Source organism: Rhipicephalus sanguineus, chromosome 8 (genome assembly GCF_013339695.2).
Source record: "Rhipicephalus sanguineus isolate Rsan-2018 chromosome 8, BIME_Rsan_1.4, whole genome shotgun sequence".
Taxonomy (NCBI): Eukaryota; Metazoa; Arthropoda; class Arachnida; order Ixodida; family Ixodidae; genus Rhipicephalus; species Rhipicephalus sanguineus.
The window spans coordinates 3,908,964-3,924,189 of NC_051183.1; the positions used below are offsets into that span (position 1 = coordinate 3,908,964).

Here is a 15,226-nt window from a genome sequence, read left to right on the forward strand (position 1 = left end):
GGGTTCGAACCTGGGCCCTCTGCGTGGGAGCCCAGTGTTGTACCTCAGAGCTATGTCGGTGCTTGGAACTGCCTGAGAATTATTATTATTATTATTATTTCTTCTACAGGAGCAGGTCAGCAGAACACAATCCGTGGCACAACTGGTAGCTCTGAAAATTCCATCCACACGAACTATAATGGTTTAACTGGGAGTGGCCAACACGGCTCGTCTGTCTCAGGATCGCCTTCTCACTCTGTCCTTGTAGGACATCAAGTTGTTACAGGCAAGTATATTTCACAGCGAAAGCTGTTATGAGATCATTTCACCGGCCGTTTTTGGCACCGTAGTTGTACGCCGCCGCCGCCGCCGCCGCCACCGCCGCCGCCGGTGTCCGTAACCACTATCGCTCGAAATAAAAAAAAACGAAATAAGAAAAAATTTCCAGGATGGAACGGGGTTCGAACCTGGGCCCTCTGCGTGAGAGCCCAGTGTTGTACCTCAGAGCAATGCCGGTGCTTGGAACTGCCTTGCAAGAAGACGCTATACAGGCTCCATGTCCAGAAGGAACCACATTAACATATGTAATTTAGTGTGGTAGAAGAGTGAAATAACAACCACGCCCCACACAACGCGAATTCTGTAACCAGGCGTCACACAATGCGAATTGCGCAACGAGTGGGCTGTTGGATGCTTCCAACTCATTACAAGGGTCCCTGCAATAATTCTTCATCGTCATCAGGCACAACACCAACAAAGTGCGCATAATGCCTTGCATGTTTTTAGCGGGTACCACGGCTCTCCGTTGAATGACGAAAAATGGCATAGTGGCTGTTTCCATATGTCACAGAAATTATGATGAGGTATAGCGTAGTGGGTTCCTCGCAAGTGCACTTGCATTGGTTGCCAAGGAAGCCCATAAGCCCATCAACCATTTCCTCAGGGAATGGTTGATGGCTTATGGGCTTACGTGTAGCTGGAACCTCGCTTCTGCGCACAATGATGAATAATGGCGTTGTAGGTGCTTCCCGACTTCACAAATATTGTGATTTATAGCGTAGTGGGTACTTTGCTAGTGTACTTGTGTGAGTAGCCCCAAGAGAGTTTACAACAGGCTCTAGAATGCCGCTCTTCCAGCTTTCGCTGTGACTGTGCTGCGCTTTCCGCGCAGGCCTGGCGTTTTTCAACGTTTTGTCACTATCTCTCTTGGTGATAATTTGGAGGCTTATGTTAAGGACATGTAGCAATTGACGCATAACTGAACTCAGCACTACAGAGGTGTTTTCAATTATTTTAGATAGTGTACAGCACATAAAATACATTGAATGTTTTCCTTGTCCACGTAATGAAACGCTTTACGAAAGCGGAGTTCTCCATCTACATGCATATGGTCTTACACCACGCAAAATATGCAGGCCTAGGCTACAAATCTGTGCATTTGTATAGAAGAACGGTATTTTAGTTGCATAGTTTTTGGGCACGTTGGTGCAGCTTATGACAAGTTGGGCACGTGGTGCAGCTTATCTCGCCTATAAAAACAGAATGACTTTCCACGTCTGATTGGCGCACACGCGTCACGACGGAAAATGGGGGTGGGGAGAAAAAAAGAAAAAAAAGGAAGAAAAAAAAATGGGTGACGCACGTGCGTCAAGTCAGATTTGGCAAGTCATTCTTTTTCCATAGGCGAGAAAACCTGCACCACATGCCCAAGTTTTAAGCGTTATATGTGTTGCCTCTTCAATAAACATCCAGTTGCGAGTGTGCGCCTGTGTGGTGGGTCTTCTCTTTATGTCCCCGTTTTGTTTCGAGCCTCCCCAACTTTGCTCTTAAGATGAATCGACAGCAACTAGCCCAAATGGCCGTTTTGCTACAATGCATTCTAGGACAGTTTCAAAGAGCCGATTTACAGACGCAGAGAGATTCATTTTTCAGTAGCACGGTTGAGGTGTCCACTGAGAAGCGAAGCAAGGCTAAAGATTGAGGAGGAGACGCCAACAGGGTTCTATTACGCTATCCTGTTCTACAGATGAAGCCGCAGCTCAAGCGTCCTCTAAGTTTTGTTTTTTTCACGATTACGCTATCGCGTTATATTGTTGACGGCTAAGCTCAAGCATCCTCCTAGATTTTTTTTTCTAAATGCCCGTTTTATTTACTAGCAAGGACGGGCATATTCAAGGGTGTGTACCTAATGCTTTAGAGCTTAAGCTGTTATGAGCTTAGAACAGCCAATTTCAGTGACGTGGTTGTTCCCCACCATCGCCGCCGCCGTTGCCCGTTAGAGCGATCAATTTCAGGCTCACTTTTTCGCCGCGGTTTTCCGTTTTACAAAAAAAAAAAACTTCAAGGCGTTCAGTCAGACATAAAAGTGCTGTGATGGACTACGTAACTTCGTACTACCCACTCAGGACTTGGCGATTTCAAGTACACTTGGGGTATGCCAGTCTGATAACGCAATCTCATCTCAAGCTACGCATCTTTTGGCCTTGAAGCAAGCGATTCGGAGATTCATGAGCGGTTTGTATTCTGAATTATCTTTCATGCTTCAGAAAGACAAGTAACCGATGCACGGTGTCGTGCATTCTAAAATACTCACAAATGTTCTTTTTTGTCTAAAAATTGTCCCAAAAGCTCACAGAGCCTCTCATGCATTCACCAAGGACGACTGGAAGGCGAACGCAATCTTCTGATTCTTCCTGTTCTTCCCGCTCGATGCATTGAACATCCCCCGCCCCTTTCTAAGATATTTTTGCACCTAACGTTGTTTCCTTACTGCCTCAAGGATCAGAGCATTCGGAGGCACTGCAAGCTTTGTGCACATCAGCAGGTTAAGCACTGCCTCCGTGATCGGCCCTACTTTGACCAAGCGAGGATGTCATGTGATGACGTCGTCGTGTGACGTCACGCTATATGACGCCATAGTGACGTCACAAATTTTGATGATTTGTGACGTCATGATAAGTTATGGTGACGTCATCACGTGACGACTTTTTGCGTCACTTGTGTTGACGCCATCGACACGGAACGCCGCCGCAGGCTGCCGACGGTCAATTTTCGCGTTTGATGATGCATCAAAGGCTTTCGCCTTATGATATGGCACATCTACACATTAAACACCTTAAATGCACACCTAAAGTCACATGATCTTGTCGCACGCAGGTGGGCAACATCAAACCACTACTTCTGGAGGAAGCAGCTGGCAAACGTCCAGCCACATAAGTGGCTCTGGTACATCTGTGAGTCATCAGACTGGTTCGTCATCCTCAGGAGTATCTGTTGGCTCCAGCACTCATGGACAGCTACAAGGAGCAGGTAAGTCAGATTTCTAGCATTTTTTCGGAATTTGCGCTGTTTTTCTTTTCTCGGTATTCTTCTGGTTCTGCAGCGAGCAGCTCCCAGACATCACAGACAAGTTGTTCTCATGCGCCCTTGAGTATTCTGACGTAATCCGACTGGTTGTTCAATTTCATGAGGGCATACAAGTTCAGGCTCTCAAGGACAGCCACAGGAAACAGATAGATTAGGTTTACAACATTTTATTCAAGATTTATATTCCTTCTTATTTTAAGCGATGTTCGCATTTCTTAGATTGTATGATGTCATGGCTGAATCATCTGTGGGTTTTCTTACCTTACGAAGAGTGGTACCCGATTCCTAGTAGATATTAAGAGGAAAACATCACAGCATATCCACGGAGTGAATGATGATGAGTGGGCGAAGCTGCGGAGGTTCATCGGTAAACCGTGAATCTTCCGTGAATTCTGCCCAGTACATCATCACAGACGTGAGATCGGGCGCGTTTATACTAAAGGTTCGATAAGAGTTATGACGACTTGCAGCTCACTTTAATTTTTACATGTACGCTGTGAATTTTCATTGTTTAGAAAACCATTGCTTTAGAAAACATCTGGCGTCTTTCGTTAAGCAGCTGGCGTCTTTTCGTTTTGCTTTAGAAACATCTGGCGTCTTTTCGTTTTGCTTTTAGAAAACATCTTGCGTCTTTCGTTGGTTTATTTCATCAATCAACGGCGTTTTGAACAAAATTTTTATTGTTTAATCACGCACAGGAGAAATCTCACCAGGCCCTACCTTGGAGGTTAACAATGGCTGCTAATGGGAATGAGAGACAGAAGAAGTCGGCTTTTAGCTAACACTTACACTTCTACTTCTACTAACGTTTCCTACTGGAACATGCCAATGACTGCTAATGGGGAATGAGAGACAGAAGAATTCGGCTTTAATTAACGCGCACGCTGCGAATATTTTATTGTTCAACAACGCACAGGAGAAATCTCCCACCGGCACCACCTTGGAGGTCAAGATCTGGTACTAGTGTTAAGACTGGTTACGCACTACGACGGGGACGAACGGGTGCCGCTTTAAGGAGCTTCGCCCCTAAAAGTGGGCCTTAGCAGGTCACATCGTAAGAAGTACGGATAACCGATGGTCACTAATAGTGTGTGAATGGGTGGCAAGAGACGGGAACCGTGAACGTGGACCAGAAAGTGTTAGGTGAAGCCAATTATGTCAGAATATGGAAGCATAAAATTGAACGAGCGAGCGCAGGGCAGAGCGGGCTGGAAATCCTTAGGAGTTTCCTTCGTCCCGCAGTGAACATAGCATAGGCTGATGATGGTATTGATGTCATACAATCGATTGCACTCTTGAACCATCCAGTAGAGCTAAAGTATTGTGTGTTCAGTTGAATAATGCGGAACAAAACTTATAATGACATCCTTCCGGCACTACAAGAAAATCATTTAGGTACGTGATGCGGCCTGCTGTTGCTTCGGTATTTATATGGCAGCATATTATTCGACATTTTCCCCTTGTTTAGTCAATAAGCTTGTCACTTGTAAAATACTACGAAGCATCGACATATGGTATACCTGTCACTAATACAGTCGGCGAAATAGTCATAATTAAAGCAAGCGTAATTGAACAAAGCGCTAGTGCACATGAGGAGATGCTGTCAGTGAAGCTTTATTTATAAATGTTTGTATTGACTAGCGCACTATAGTAAACAATCGTTGGTTCATTCACTTTTCCAAAATTAAGGAATCAAGCGAACGTGCCCAGATTACATTCCGGTAATTAGTTCCGATGCAGTCTGCTGTGCATTTTGGCATTATTGTTTTCTTCCATGTTTTCTATTTGTTTATTTGCACTAAGATGAAAGTGTCCCGTGGAGCTGTACCTTGAGAAGAGTAGGACAGGCGAATGAATTGGTACAGACTAACACTACCTACGTCACCAATCGCGTCACGTTGTGACGTCATCATGTGACGTCATAACGAGCTCACATATCGCATAAACTTAAGTCACGTGATGCCGCTTGATGACGTCGTCATATGGCATGGTCGCGGAGTCAAAGGCATGCAGATTCCGGAGGGCGTGCAACACCACGTGAGGTGCCCGTAGCTGCAGATGGCAGGACCGATGCGATTGGCTGAGAACGTCGAGGCACTTTAATGTCTGTCTCTCACACTGAGTCTCTCTTGTCTTGAAAGTAGTGTGGTCCCGAATTGCAGTACTTAACGCGTTACCAAGCCTGCAGGACGGTTTTCATTGAAGTGTTACGGAGTGTTACATGGTGCAGAAGTTATTTAGAGCGCAGCTTTTAGGCGCCTGTTCCTGCGTTGAGCGGCGTTGCCATTGGCTTTGGCGTTGTCGGAGTAGCCGATAGAGATAACGAGGACGAATGAAAACGAACGCGGAGTCTGTAGTAGTAGTGGTGTTTATTGTGAAAATGACGCCTCATTCTGCAGCCCAACAGGAAGCACGGCGCAGCGTCAGGGGAAGGCGAAGTGGGAAATAAACTAGATAGCAGAAGAGAGAAAAAGAGAAGAATAAACAGCCAGGGTATCCTCCATTCATGGGGGAGGCCGATGTTGAAGGGAGTGTCCAGCAAGTTGCGGGCGCTTAACGGTAGGCGCTGAATCCGGTGGCCTCCACAAACTCCAAGAGGCTGTAGGCGAAGGGAACTGGAGGTCGTTGGTGGCCGTAGCAGGGGGTCCTGTTGCCTGTAGGCAGTAGTGAGCTTTGAGCGTTCCTGCGCCAACGCTGGGCAAACACAGCGGTGCTCAAGAGTCTCGGGGTCGCCGAAACGTTCGCAGGTTGGTGAGGGGGGGGGGGGGGCTTCCCTTGGCGTACAAACGCACCGCTGTCCACACACTGCCCGTGCGGAGGCGTAGGAGCGTGGCGCGCTCCGGCTTAGTGATGTCCCCCTCTGGGAGAGGTTTGGGGCTCTTGGCGTTGGCCACTCTGGCATCCGGGTGGAGGGTCGTGAGCAGTTCTTTCAAGCGCTGCATCGATAAATCAGGCAGCATCTGCTCGTGTAAGGGGCGCACCAGGGTGATGGGCGGTTGTGACAAGGGTGTCCGCGTGCTCATTACCGGTGATTCCCACGTGTGCCGGCATCCACTGAAAGGAGACGGAAACCCCACGACAGCCAATGCGGAGATCTTGGACCTCACCAATGACCCCATAAGCCCAGTCAGTCAATATCACGAGCCGTAAGCCTGTAACCTCGCTTTCTTCTTCCGTCAATCAGAGCTCGTGAGCACGGCCCCTCGGTCACAGCTCGTGCGCATGCAGGGCAGGAACGTGCACTGAGGCTTGACTTCGCTTGTCGCAACGGGGTTGTTGGCGTTTCACTTGGTTCGCAACGCCTGCAATACACAGAATGGTCTACATAGCGCTCGAGCGCAGTCGGTTTTTAGGGGCGAAGCTCCTTAAGGCGGCACCCGTTCGTCCCTCGTAGTCGTCGTGGTCGTAGTAGTGAGTAACAAGTCTTACGCTTTGACCTCCAAGGTGGTGCCGGTGGGAGATTTCTCCTGTGCGTTGTTGAACAATAAAAAATTCGCAGCGTGCGCGTTAACTAAAAGCCGAATTCTTCTGTCTCTCATTCCCCATTAGCAGCCATTGGCATGTTCCAGTAGGAAACGTTAGTAGAAGTAGAAGTGTAAGTGTTAGCTAAAAGCCGACTTCTTCTGTCTCTCATTGCCATTAGCAGCCATTGTTTACCTCCAAGGTAGTGCCTGGTGAGATTTCTCCTGTGCGTGATTAAACAATAAAATTTTGTTCAAACGCCGTTGATTGATGAAATAAACCAACGAAAGACGCCAGATGTTTTGTAAAAGCAGAACGAAAGAACGCCAGATGTTTTTCTTAAGTGTAGTAGTAGTAGTTATATGTAGCCACCTCGCCCGATCGTCAACGGGCGAGGTGGACCGGCAACGGCGCGAGGACCCTGCCGTACGAGAGTTAAATCACACTAAAAGACATACTTTGCGGGCGATACACTCTAGTGAGCTTTCAACTTTTCGTCTTAATGTACATGATAAAGAAATTATTTCTACGAAAAACGCAAGGCACACCTTGAGCAATATGTTTGGTTTTGGGACGCTAAATGGAACCATGAGGCGATGCGAAGCCGGAGCACTTGCACGATCGCGTTCCGTTGGCTTTCGTTGGGCATGCTACCGACCTCGCGTCGTGGAACGCGCGTCCTGTCTTCCTCTAGCCTTGCCTTTAATTCGCACAGGGCGAGCGGGGAATGCGGTCGCTCTTGGCGCTCTTTCGCTCGGGAGCGGACTTCTTCCTTGCATTTCACCGATCACAAGTGATAATGAAGGGACCACGTAAACCAACAGTACAATAAAAGTTTGATGTTTAATATATACACGATGTTTCACACTCTTTATATTATGTACTGGGAGCATTTCACGGAAGAGTTTCACGGTTTACAGATGATTCCCTCCGTAGCTTAGCCCCACTCATCATCATTCACCCCGTGGATATGCTGTGATTTTTTTGCTTGGTTCGCGACGCTTGCAATGCACAGAGTGGTGTGTGTAGCACTCGAGTGTTGGTAGTTTCTGTAGCAATATGTAGCGAATGCTACAGTGCTGCAACTGTAGGTAGCCAAACCTTCAAACAAAGTTAGCGTTGCCCCAACACAACGCTGGCCTCAGAACTTGCATTGGGAGTATCGTAGTCGTCGGTGACTTTTTCTTAGGATAGCTTTAAGTTGAATGGTGGTAGACATTAGTGATTATGATTTTTTATCGGGCAGCTGGAAATTAGTGAAGAGCAGGCCGTGGTACATGAGAGCACTCGTAGTGCAAACTTAGACCAACATGACGCCGTGGATTTGGTTCCACCGGCGGAGGGCAGTCTCTTCGTCGCCCTTTATTTCCTTCGCCCTTGTCTAACAATTACTACATTTGAATTGAAGACTACAGATAACATCCCCTCTCACCGTGTGCTTTCTATCTTAACTTGGCTTTACCAGTCCTTGCTTTTTTCGGTTGTACCTAACAAAAATTTTGCCCCTGGGTAATTCCTTTTGAATGAAAAGTGTATATTTTGATATTCCTGTATAACAGCGTTAGCTTATGTTTCAATGTTACAACATAGTCTGTATTTTGATTAATGGAACTGAATTCTGTTCCGGCTAGCTGTTACGCTGAGTTGAACAGGACCCCTTGGGGAAAAGAATCGCGTACTATTGTTCTGACCGTCGAGCAATGTCTACATACCATCACAGATCTGAGCCGCCTCAAGGTGTGCCACAGTTCTGTTGCGACCATTATTATAAGTTTTGGCAAGGTGTAAACATGGTTGAAAGAAGGAGTTAAGGCACATCGTTTTCTCCCAGTGGCATAAAACAATGAAACAAAGAAAAACAAGTGACCGTAGTTGCTTATAAAATTTCTGCATTCGCATGCTTGTTCTTTGCAGAGGTCCTGCGACTGTGAACTTCACATTACATTTAGGCGCGAAGGAGCTTAGTCAGACTGAACACGTTGTAGCGTTGCACTTCAGTAGAAGAGGTTTGCACCCATGCAGTACAGCCAAATGAAGCCAAATTTTATAGTGAGCTATTTGTACAGAAGCATTGAGCACTAGAGTCTCTTGCTTCAGGTCTTGATTTTCCGTACTTTGAAATGTTCAGCACTATTTTTTACACCTTCCTGAACCCATCCTTTCATGCGCCTTTTTGCGGGTACAAAGGGGAAGTTAATTCTGAACATTATTTTTTCTGTGGACATCGTCTTGTGCAATAGAACGACGTTCACTGGAGCAGTCACGTGAAACAGGTGTTTCGACACGTTGTTAGTTTGTGTTTCAGCAGCCGTGTCAACCTAAGCCGAGCAATGCTCTGGCCGACATTCCCTTAGAGGAGAAGAGGCAGTATCATTAGGAATGTTGCGGACGTATTTATGGTAGAGCCAAGTAGGGTCCGTGAGACGCAAACGGAACAGAGGGACCAACGACAACACAATAGTGATGCAGAACTATCGGTAAATTGACTATCGATAGTCTCGATAGTTTTTTTTTTAAACTATCGATAGTGCAGTCAAGCTATCGATAGTGCAGTCGGTAGTACCATGGTTCATATTGCTAGCGATATTACTGCCACGCTTGTTTATTGGTTTGTTTATATGTATTCGGGTTTCACCGACATAGGGTGTTAACAATGTTTGCCGCCGACCGCTCCGAAATGTTGAGAAGCTTCACGATTGTTTGACATCATTCTGTTAAGATTACGCGCCGGACGCGAATTTATTCGAGAGCTTACGCGAGCGTCAGCGATAACGCTCGAAAGTTCGATGACTGATATAAAAATAGTACGCGTTCCAGCGATGATCAGATTATTTGATGGCCGACGACTCTTCTCGTTGATATCAGTGCGCAGCGTGTATCAATTGTATTTTGAGTTTTGATTTTCTGGGCACGAATTCGCCCAAATAAAGAGCACCGTATTTCCCACTCTTGCTGCAACATTCTTCACCGTGGCAACCACGTGACAATACTGTCGATAGTAGTGCGAATAATGATGCTGTTGCTCGCCGGCCATATTGCCAAAATACTTGCGATAGTATTCATTCTAAAAAGACACGGCGTGCAAACACGGACACAAGAAAGAAGTCAGGACACCACAAACGCCGACTAACAACTGAAGAGACGCACAACGGCTGAAAAGAAAGATGGCACGAACACTTATCTGTGCATGCCCATGCAACAGGCGAACCTATCAATCCGGCACGCGTGGCGGTCTACGTGGAAGGTGTCATTCTTCCACGTAGGCTGCGAAGAGTCAGCAGCAGAAATATTTCACGTCTGTGCGAACAAAGCTACTGTGCGAAAAATATTGAGAAAGTGAGGGGTGGCGAGGAGCTCGCGCCGATCGCGGCTGCTCAGGCCTAACAGGATAAAATTTTTGCGCTTAATATTTTTTGGACACAAAGAAGTGTAGATGAAACTATACTATATGTGTTTATGAATCACTGAAAAATATTTAAACTATTGAAAGCGAGCATTTCGATTTACCGGGGTTTTCGTGTCATGTTTGCATTCAAGGTTCCCTTTCGGGAATGGGACACTCTTTTTTGTGCTTTGAAAGAGACATTTTTGTCGTAGTGTTCTTTCCTTGCAAATGTGAAACCATTTGCCAATATATTATGGAAACTTCGTGTCTTTTTCTATGCTACGGTTTTTTCGTTAGTGAAAAACTAAGGAACAGTGTAATACCACAAATTCCATACATACGTCAAGATATGACTGCTGTTCTAGCTTCTAAAATGCTTAATTTATGTTGTGTAATTGAAAATGTATATATTTTCTGTTTACATGTTCCTGGTATTTTAGCCTCCATGAGCGATGAAGACCACTGCTACTGTTTATCTTTTACTGATAGAAGGCGTGCCTGTTGCGAATTAATCTTACTCTGAAAATAGTGCTTGTCATTCATACGATTGTGTAACACATTTGTCTTTCTTGAGACGTTCAAAAGCAACTTTTCTGCTTGTGTGATGGTTGTTGACGAACATTTTGCTATTGCAGTGGAAACATGTGGGGCACCGTTGAAAACTGCCCTCTGTATGTTTGACGTATATGCTATGTACGCCTACGACGCCTATTCAGGAACTTGCTTCATGTTATACGACTGTTCTCTACACGGAAATAAGTTCCCTACCATACAAACATGCAGGCACGCTTGCGTACGAGGTAAGTGATAACGAATATACGGGGAAAGTATGTTACCTATACACCGAACTATTTACACTTGCATTGTTCATGAGCCGTTTTCTAAAAGTCAAGAAAGGGCTTGAAGGCATGACAGCAGGAAGGGGATATAAGCACTCATCCCTTTTGCCAATTTTTCAGTTACCTGTTTCAAACACAGATTTCCTTCTAGCTTTGTTCGTAGACAAAGCTATCAGCAAATACGCCTGGCTTTGCACTTTGCACAAATGCGTGAATCCTATATTTCCCTTTCATACCCCCTCCTCCTCTTGTGGTGCTTCCGCAGAACTACCATGTCTAGTTTACAAGGCAATACTTCATGAATTGAGATAGCTTTGACTCTCAAATGCATGTTGCTCAATTAATCTTGCTTATTTTGTAACACAGTTCACGTAAAAAATGTTAAACCCAAAAAATATGTCGCAATATACACCTTTCTCGGCGCATATAGTTTTATGCACACTTTTTAGAAGAAACGTCGTATAATATACGCGAAAATAACGCACAAATACAGGTTATATATTTCAGGAACATGCAAATAAATAACGATGGCATGTGTGCAACACTTTGCCAAATTTGTTTGGCATAAATCTTCATCAGGGTGTATACCTATGTTTGTGCAAACCACGATGTAAACCAATCTCGAACTTGTGCTCTGTCGTTGATAGCAGAGTCCCTATAATTTGTGCGTACAGAATAGGTCTTTTTGTTAATTTACCACATTGTGTAGTAAAAGTATATGAGATAATCAGATTACGTGTATCCTACGACTGTTTGTAAAGAAGTCCGTTTCACTGCACTCAACTGCATCGATTAGAAAGCTTGGTATTAGTAGCAGGACTGCTCAGTCGATCAATCGAACTGGGATGCCATGACAGAGTGGTCCTTGTGCTTGCCGAACAGCAATGCCCACACCAGTGCAGAGTTTTCTAAAATTGTCACATTGTACAAATATAACCAACACTTCAAGTGAACAAAGGTGTTTGCAAATGAGATGTGCTTGTTGTTGAAGGAGTTTACAAAGCATAAAAATGTGGATTAAAGTTAGCATTTTTGTGCAAATGTTGCGGGAAGGAACGAGAATGACAGCGTGATGCTGTTCATAACGCAAACTGGGTAGCAACGTCGTGAATCAGTCCGGATTACAATGTTCTATGATCAGAGCACATGAGGTAACGTTTCTGGCGCTATGAGTGAGACATTGCCACAATGGGCTCCAATGGCTAGTTACTTGCGCATTACGCCTCTCTGCGTATAAAAAACAATTTCTTGGTCGAGGAGCCTGATAGAAGGCATGGTCTACCTGCTTATACTATTTCATAATTAAAATGAGTACATTGAAATTGAGATTTACCAGACACGAGCGTGCTGCAGAGCACGGGCATAATTGGTGGCATGCAAGGCTTCTACTTGCTGACGGCGGCACCAGTAGCGGTTTATTTCACGGACGAACGGATCGTAAATAAAAACTATCGTTGGTACAGGCAAAAAAGACGTTGTCATGGTTTAGACAATGTCAGCGTCGGTTACTATCACGACATGAGCCATGAATGTTTGCATGTAATTTTGAAGGCTTGAGAATAATTCACGTTTTACAGATGTGACTCTTTGTTGTCGCAATTGGCTCTTGACAGCCTAAACCTTCAAAATTACACGGTAAATATCCACGTTATGCACGCAGGAGTGCAGTACCCGCGTCTTACGCCTTCTGACCGACAAAGAATTCTTAACCTTACCCGCCCATCTCAGTCTACTGTGCAGTCTGCCATCACCGGAACGCAAACTGCACAATTGCGAGCTGGTGAGTGACAATAGCGAATGTTCAATAGCCATTATTGATAAATATTCTAATATGTGCTGGCTATTTAAAATATAATAACACGAAACTCAAATAATGTGAGAATAACATGACCACTCCTTAACAATGTTCCACAAAGCGAAAATTTGAGCATTTCTTTCATATATTTCCGAAATAAAATAAAACACTCACCTGCATTACTTGTTTTATTGTAGTTTATCTAGAAGAACATGTTCTAGCTATTACTTCTTTTGCACAGTTTATTACAGATGGGTGTTATGAAAGGCCGAATGTGTTGACACTAAACACAACACATCAGGTGACCTTTTTAAAAGCGCAGCTGTTAAAGCTACAGGCAATTTGCGCGGCCTACAGGTATGTGCCGTGCGGCCTATGCGAAAACTATCATCATCATGAAGGGGGATGTGCCACAGAAATTGGGTAAATTTTACTACTTACCACTGGTCCACTAAAGGTGAGAAAGAATATCGTCATCAAACGGGTATGCGTAAAGACTCGACAAGATGCCGGCCCACTCTACCGACGACCTAGCTACAACCACGGTCTGCCAAGCTACAACCAAGCTTTGCCTAGCAACAACTAGAATTAGCAGCCCATAGATCTATCAGAGGTGTGAACGCTGGGTTTCATCGCGAGGTTTTGTCTCCGGAGTTTCTACGTCCTTGTCACGGGTATGACTTCCCGTGGTTTACCTCGAACCGCTACGCACTCAGAGTCAACGTAGAGACAACCTAGCATCACCTAGGTAAAGCCGGTCAAGGACCTATAGGCAACCTAGAAACAGCCTGCATCACCTATCTAGGGCCTAGAAACAACCTAGAAGCAATCAGAGCAGTCTTCAGCTTTCGTCCAGTTTTGCTGTTTCAAGCGTTGCGCAGCTTAGTGCAAGCTTCGCCATTTTTTTCCGTACTACAGGATATGACCTCATTGACGCAGGCTGCCATTTCCTACCTGAAAAACGTTGGTCCCACAGTCTGTCTCCACTTAATAAAGGCGAAATTGCTGAACAGAAAGCGAAAAGAAAGCGATATCAGTCTTTCATAAGTTTATCCGATCAGAAGAGGAAATGAATCCTAATGCACGCATTGCTGGGAGCCTACGACCCTTGAAGAACCGACCCAGTGATACCCTCCTAGTGTTACAACTTTTTTGATTGCATTATTTTTCCAAATTGGGCCTGAAGAAATGCGCATATAATACTTGCTTATTGTCTTCATTATTGCTAACAGGTTACATTCGTCACAAGTAATCACAGACGTGACTACCAATACATAAAGGCGAGTTGTGCCTGAGAGCTTATCTAGCTGACGAGTTCTTCGATATGTCAACGAAGCTGTTTAGTCAGTCATTGTCAACGGATTCTTACCGTCCATAATGAACTGCTAATATTGGGCTTGTGATTTTTCTGATATTCTGTTTACGACCATTTCGGTGTTAACACAACATATGAAAAGACTCTATACTCCAAGACTGCACAAAGCACGTTTGCATGAGGTCACTACTAATACTACGCTGGTTCGTAGTGGCATTTTTGTTGATGGTCATATCCATATCTATGAAACGAAATCCTCATAAATCACTAATATGTACAATTATTAGAAATGGGTGGGATGAAATGTGCCGTCCAAGATTTACCGTACATGATTGTTCTAACGCTATTCGTGCAGGTGCACCAGCGCTGCCGGGAGGCGCACAAGTGTCCGGAGTTTAACTTCGGGCCAAGAAAGTGGAACGCTTAAACTACTCAACAACGAGGTATGTATTCGCAGTGAAGCTTGATTATTTCGAAAGCAACAGCAGGTACCCCAACAGAAAACAGTGATCACGCTTGGTTTTTTGTGTGCCTGTTTCGACGTATCAGTTTTGTAATAGTAGTCTTATATGCGCAAATCCGACTGTTCGACATTCGAATACAAGATACTATCCGTACATGCACCTAACTTCTATCGTGCTAAAGAAGCATGTTGCGTTTTCTATTTTAGATAAGATGCCTCAGTGTGAGTACCTTATGGAATTATCAACTTTTTTAGTATCGTTCTTATCTTCCAGTGGTCTAAACGGTCGCTCTAGGCTTTTTTATAATACTCTTGCTGGAATGAAGAACTGGTATCCGTACAAGTCTTCTTCTTTTCCTCAAGTGACAAATTTAATTTCAATAAGATCTTTGAATTGATGGCGAATGGGCTCCAGCTCACAACAGTACTACGTTTTCAGATAATAGACTTTCCAACTAATTTACCACGCATGGCAATAATTAAGGTCTATTTCTCCCACTAGTTAGCTTTCTGGTTATTCGATACGTAAGTATGAAGAACTCGGATTCGGCGACAACAGGAGACTGAGAACTTTTCTAGGGAAACCATTCTCGTCGATAAAAAAACATGTTCATTTAATTTG

At 44.7% G+C, this 15,226-nt stretch overlaps 1 protein-coding gene across 1 annotated transcript in view; it reads left to right on the top strand.

The window, feature by feature from the left end:
* The window catches only part of LOC119402508 (uncharacterized), a 32,662-nt gene extending 18,122 nt beyond the window's left edge, over positions 1–14,540 (top strand). Inside the window, exons 11-14 of the mRNA XM_037669659.2 lie at positions 110–265; positions 3,136–3,288; positions 10,828–10,992; positions 14,497–14,540. Of these exons, the coding sequence (XP_037525587.1) occupies positions 110–265; positions 3,136–3,288; positions 10,828–10,992; positions 14,497–14,540 (518 nt within the window). The remainder of the gene's footprint in view (positions 1–109; positions 266–3,135; positions 3,289–10,827; positions 10,993–14,496) is intronic.
* Positions 14,541–15,226: the final 686 nt, after the last annotated feature.